Below are 6,098 nucleotides of genomic sequence, written 5' to 3'. Positions count from 1 at the left end.
ATTTATAATTTCTGTTCTAAGGTAATGCTTGTTCCAATGTTTTTTGTTCATTCATGTTCTTTGCACTTAACAAGGGATATGTTCAACAAAGTTTTATTTTAAAACATTGAGTATTTTAAAAAATAAAAAAGAGCACTTTAGTTCCAGCTTTAAATATAAGGGGGTGTGTATATTGCCTCAGGATTCTACCGTCACTACACGATCATAAAAACACTGCACATCCATAGAATCAGGAAAACGGGTCAGAAACAGAAAGATCCTCAAAGACATCGGGTGGGGCAGGGTGGGCGAGGCCTTCCATGATTTATCACTGAAGCTGGCAACCATAGGGGGCTATCACATTCCAATCTGGGGCGTGGCTTCTCTTTTATTTTTAGTTATTACCTGATTCCATGACCTGTGTCCAACTTCCTGTACTTCCTTATTTGGAGACATCAGGGCGTGGCTCATGCTGACTGGCAGGTGTTTGAGACATTTTCATTATCATATGATGACATATTTATGACATCTTTATCAACAAACTGAGAACAGATCCAACAACTTTATTTATCTGGAGGAAGTAGAAATGAACAAACAGTTGAAACAGTTTACATGAACAGAAAAATAAACATGGACACACACACATTACACACACACACACACATCAGTTACACACAGACCATTACACACACACACACACACACCAGTTACTTACACACACACACACCCCAGTTACACACACACACATTACACACACACACACACATCAGTTACACACAGACCATTACACACACACACACACACCCCAGTTACACACACACTAAAGCACACACACCATTACACACCATAGTGACACGACTGTGCGACTGTGTGTGTAACTGGGGTGTGTAGTGGTGTGTGTGTAACTATGGTGTGTAATGGTGTGTGTGTGTGTGTGTGTGTGTGTAACTATGGTGTGTAATGGTGTGTGTGTGTGTGTTTTAGTGTGTGTGTAACTGGGGTGTGTAGTGGTGTGTGTGTGACTGTGTTTTAGTGTGTTTGTTCTAGTGTGTGTGTGTGCGACTGTGTGTGTAACTGGGTGTTACAGGGTGTGCGTGTGTGTGTGTTACTAGGTGTTTTATTGTGTGTGTGTGTGTGTGTTATTGTGTGTGTAACTGTGCGTGTTACTGTGTTTGTGTGACTGTGTGTGTTACTGTGTGTGTGTGTGCGCGTGTAATTGTGTGTGTGTGTTACTATGTTTGTGTGACTGTGTGTGTTTGTGCATGTTACTGTTTGTGTGACTGTGTGTGTTACTGCGTTTGTGTGACTGTGTGTGTGTGTGTGTGTGTTACTGTGTTTGTGTGACTGTGTGTGTGCGTGTTACTGTGAGTGTGTATATGAGTTAGTGTGTGTATATGTTAGTTAGTGTGTGTGTTCGTGTGTGTGTGTGTATATGAGTTGGTGTTTGTATACGTGTGTGACTAAGTGTGTGTTACTGTTTTTGTGTTTCAGTGAGTTTGTGTGTGTGTGTTACAGTAAGTGTTTGTATGTGTGAGTGTGCGTGAGTGTGTATATGTTAGTTAGTGTGTGTGTGTGTGTGTGTGTGTGTATCAGCAGATCTTCTGGAAGGCGAACACCAAATAGATACCTGATTAGAGAGAAAGATCAGTTAAATACGATTAAGAAAAAGAATGAAAAGAGGACGAGGAGGAGGAGGAGAGCAGGAGTAGTAGGGAAAGTAGAGGAGTAGGAGCAGAGGAGGAGAGGTGGAGGAGGGGAGCAGGAGGAGTAACTTACTTGTTGCTTCCCACTCAGACCAACTCAGAGTTCCCTGTGAAGACAAAACCAGGATGTTTAAGCAGTTAAAACCAGTCTAAACCTGTTGAAACAAACCAGGAGCATTCAAAACCACTCTGGACCAATACAGACTAGTCTCAACCAGTTTTAACCGGTCTTAACCAGTTTAAATGAGTCCGAACCAGTTTGAATCAGTTTAAACCACTGTGAACCAGCATAAACAAGTCTGAACCAGGTTTAACAATTCTAAACCAGTCTGAACTAGTGTGCACCGCTCTGAACCAGTCTGAAACAGTATAACCAGTCTGGACCAGTTTAAATTGTCTTACCAGTGGACCCGGCGCTCCAGCTTGGGATCGCTCCTCAGCATGTCGATATTCTGCGTCACTTCTGGTGCGATCTGCACCCGGATACAACTGACAACACCATGTCACATGTTAGATTATCTACTGACCAGATTTTCTACTGACCAGACTACACACTCTTCACAGTGTACTTTGTGTGTACTTGTACCTCCAGGGCCGTCATCCTCTGCAGCAGTTTTCTGTGTTCGTCCTTTTTCACCTTTTCCTCAAAAAACTCTGAGAATCGTTTCTTAAACACCAGACGCATCTGGTAGCGCTTCGCCATCCTGCCACACACACACACACACACACACACACACACACACACACACACACACACACATTACTCGCAGGGGTTAACAATCCCTTTAAAGCAGCGCCATACCTTTAAGAACTCACACTCACAGGAAGTCACTCTCACAGGAAGTCACGCAGACAGGAAGTCACACTAACAGGAAGTCAGAACTCACTCTTCCAGCAGGGGGAAGTAGACAAGGAACTCTGGGACGTCAACCACGCCTTCCAGGTTGAAGTGGTACTGGCAGCCAAACAGCGGGTAGACCCCTTTCCTGTCGAACCGCACCTGGAACATCTGGTTCCCGAAACTGTTCCCATCCGAGCGCTCCACCCGTTTCCTGTGGCGGGGGGGCAGGACGAAGAAGGTTCTACACCGTCTAACTGGACCCCTGTTCTGTCAGACCCCCTGCTCCACCTCCTAGAAGGTTCTGCACCATCTAACCCCAACCCTGTCCATGTCCTGTCGGTACCCCCTACTCCGCCTTCTAAAAGGTCCTTCGCCGTCTAACCCCACACCTGTCCCGCCGCTCTGCCTTCTAGAAGGTCCTTCGCCGTCTAACCCCACCCCTGTCCCGCCGCTCTGCCTTCTAGAAGGTCCTTCGCCGTCTAACCCCACCCCTGTCCCGCCGCTCTGCCTTCTAGAAGGTCCTTCGCCGTCTAACCCCACCCCTGTCCCGCCGCTCTGCCTTCTAGAAGGTCCTTCGCCTAGCTTCCTGGCTGCCTTACACCAGTTCGTAAGCGTCGGGTGTGGTTCCGATGAAGAAGCCTCCGGGTCGCAGGCGCTCGCAGGCGTTGCGCAGCATCATGTCCGCCTGCTGCTGGCTCTCGAATGAGTAGTGGAAGGCAAACTGACAGCTGCAGACGTCAAACTCCATGTCGGGGTCCTCCAGCTTCTCCGCCAGCAGCTCCTGGACAGACGGGGGGCGAAAGGTCAACGCCTTTCAATGCTAGGAGTACTCGCTCTACATTAGCCGGCGCGATAACACACCCGACAGGTTTTTACCTTGGAACTGAGGGTTAGCGTGAGCTTTACCTTGGTGCAGTCTGCGGTGATGAACTCAGCACCGAACACCGCTTCGTTGCAGTGACATTTGCGCTTCATCTCCTCGTAGCGAGAGCGACACTGTTCCACTGACACCGAGGCGATGTCTGGGAACACAACAGTTACCAGCACATCAGTAATGGGGGGTCCAGATCAGAACCGGGGGGGGGGGGGGTCAGATCAGATTATCTACCTGTGCAGACCAGGTGCTTGATGCCGCCTTTCTTCCACTTCAGCAGGTCGCCTCCTTTGCCACAACCGAGGTCCAACACGGAGACGTCCCGGTTGGTCTGACGCACCAACGCCACCACCTCCCCTGCAGGACGTCAGAGCAGCAACAACAACAACAACAATCTGAACAACAACAACCTGAACAACAACAAATTTGAACAACATAACAATCTAAACAACAACAACGACGCCAACGACAACAACAACAACAACAACGACAAATGAGTAGATTGACCAGGTACCGATCAGGACGCTCTTCAGCCAGTTATTGAAGTTCCTCATGTGGAAGATTCTGCTGCGGCTGCGAAGTGCCACGCCCTCCTCCTGCAGACTGTTGTAGTGACTGGCCACCGTGACGCCGTGACCCATCTGTCCGTCGCCCGTCTGTGGTGCGGCGAGAGGCAGACAGCCGATCTGACATTTGACGTTGAATGGAAGGGGGAAGCCGTGCTGAGTTCAGGGGACACTCGGAAAAAATAGCTCATTTTGGCGGTGACAACACGTTCGCAGGAACTCGGAAAAAATAAAAATCTAGAAAACAAATAATTTAATGTCACGTTTTACATATTTTTATCCGTCAAAAGGTTGTTCGTGTGTTCATTCTCCTAGCCCCTAGACTGTCTCCTAGCTCTTAGACTGTCTCCTAGACTGTCTCCTAGCCCCTAGACTGTCTCCTAGCCCCTAGACTGTCTCCCAAAATCGGTCAGGGTGGGCGGGGCTTAAACAAAGTGGACGCTGCACGAGGCTTGGGCGTGGGACAGATCCATCATGCCCGACGTGACCGCGCCACAAGTCGCTGTCCTGGTCAAACTCACCCGCCCCAGATGGGCGTCGTCCTCCTCGTGCTTCCTCTTCCTGCCCTCAGGGGGCGTGGCCGTGCTCGCCGCCTCCATCCGTCCCGCCGCTTCTGGCTGAGGCGCTGCTTGGAGCTGGCAGGAAACAGGTGGGTTCATGGGTTCAGAAAGTGGGTTCAAGGAAGGGCGCAGGAAGTGACACGTGAGGTTCTACCACCTAGCTCCTAGTCTTCCTCTTAGTCTGTCTCCTTGCCCCGAGACTGCCTCCTAGCTCCAAGACTGCCTCCTAGCTCCTTGACTGCCTCCTAGATGCCAGATTGCCTCCTAGCTCCTTGACTGTGTCCTAGCTCCGAGACTTCCTCCTAGCTCCATGACTGCCTCCTAGCTCCAAGACTGCCTCCTAGCTCCTTGACTGCCTCCTAGATGCCAGATTGCCTCCTAGCTCCTAGGCTGCCTCCTAGCTCCTAGGCTGCCTCCTAGCTCCTAGGCTGCCTCCTAGCTTCGAGACGAGCTAGGGTAGCTCACACACACTGGGTTAAGCCAGGAGCTAGGCTAATAGGCTAAGCTACCCGGCTACCTAGCATGCTCCAGTTTCCCCCCGGGTATAGAACACCGGGTAAAGGAACATTTCAACAACATTATTCTGGAGAACAGGAAATTCAGAAGAAACAATGAGAATGAAACAAACTGACTTCAGCCTTTAGCTTGTTGCTTGTAGCTTGTAGCATCACAGCCCGTCGCGTTGCGTACGTTTCCGTTTCCGGAGGTGGCGGGACTGGACGGGACGGGATGCCAGGTCTGCCGAAAACCCCCCAAACAGTCCTGGTATCATCACAGATAAACATGAATGAGTAAAGTACAGAATGACGTGATTAATCTCTCCTATAAATTATGGTGGCGATAAGATGAATGGCCGCTCAGTTTGATTCAGTAATAATTTCACTTCTGCAGGAGCAAAGCGACGAACCCCGCGATGCCGCCGCCATCTTGGTACAGTGTCTATTTCGCATGTTTCAACCAATTAACCATATAAAATAGCGGTTAATTTAATTATTATTATTATAATCATAAATATATATTAATTATTTTTTTGTGATTTTGATCATTCATATAATGTATTATGAGTATTTTTATTAATATTGTCGCCGAGATACTGCCGCCATCTTTGCGGAGTGTTCATTCTACAACTATATTCTATAGCAAGGGCTGAGACATACAGTTTCAACAAGTTAGAATTATGATCATTATAACTATAATAGTAATAATAATAATAATAACAATTATTATTATTATTATTATTATTATTATTATTATTATTATTATTATCCGGTACAGAATAACGCGCTTTGTAACCTTGTCGTCATGTAGCGGCGCCTTTTAGGGACACCGCGGCAAAATGGCGCTGCTGTTGACGTATCAGGAACGGCGGTTTCGTCGCGGTCTCCATCTCTATGGCAACAGACCCGTGCGGTGCAACGTCATATCTGTGCGACGGGGCAGACGGCGCTGCGACGGATTGTAGTCTGGTTAATCAAACTACACCCATTTAAACCCTATGTATTACAACGACACCCATTTAAACCCTATTTATTACAACGACACCCATTTAAACCCTATTTATTACAACGACACCCA

At 48.0% G+C, this 6,098-nt stretch overlaps 1 protein-coding gene across 2 annotated transcripts; it reads right to left on the bottom strand.

The window, feature by feature from the left end:
- Positions 1 to 522: 522 nt before the first annotated feature.
- On the bottom strand, positions 523 to 5,227 carry rnmt (RNA (guanine-7-) methyltransferase). 2 transcript variants are annotated; one of them, XM_080007239.1, is made up of 11 exons: positions 5,156 to 5,227; positions 4,485 to 4,598; positions 3,912 to 4,083; positions 3,632 to 3,754; positions 3,430 to 3,545; positions 3,123 to 3,304; positions 2,570 to 2,734; positions 2,269 to 2,386; positions 2,085 to 2,171; positions 1,756 to 1,789; positions 523 to 1,606 (listed from the first exon to the last, which is right to left on the bottom strand). In XM_080007239.1, exons 1-11 carry the CDS (start codon positions 5,189 to 5,191, stop codon positions 1,569 to 1,571), a joined length of 1,185 nt encoding a protein of 394 aa, XP_079863365.1. In that variant the 5' UTR covers positions 5,192 to 5,227; the 3' UTR covers positions 523 to 1,568. The 2 variants fall into 2 exon arrangements, with proteins under 2 accessions (XP_079863365.1, XP_079863366.1); XM_080007240.1 differs by having other exon boundaries at positions 3,912 to 4,053.
- Positions 5,228 to 6,098: the final 871 nt, after the last annotated feature.

This window comes from Zeus faber (genome assembly GCF_960531495.2).
Source record: "Zeus faber genome assembly, chromosome: 1".
NCBI classification, from domain to species: domain Eukaryota; kingdom Metazoa; phylum Chordata; class Actinopteri; order Zeiformes; family Zeidae; genus Zeus; species Zeus faber.
This window is presented reverse-complemented; position numbering and strand designations above follow the sequence as displayed.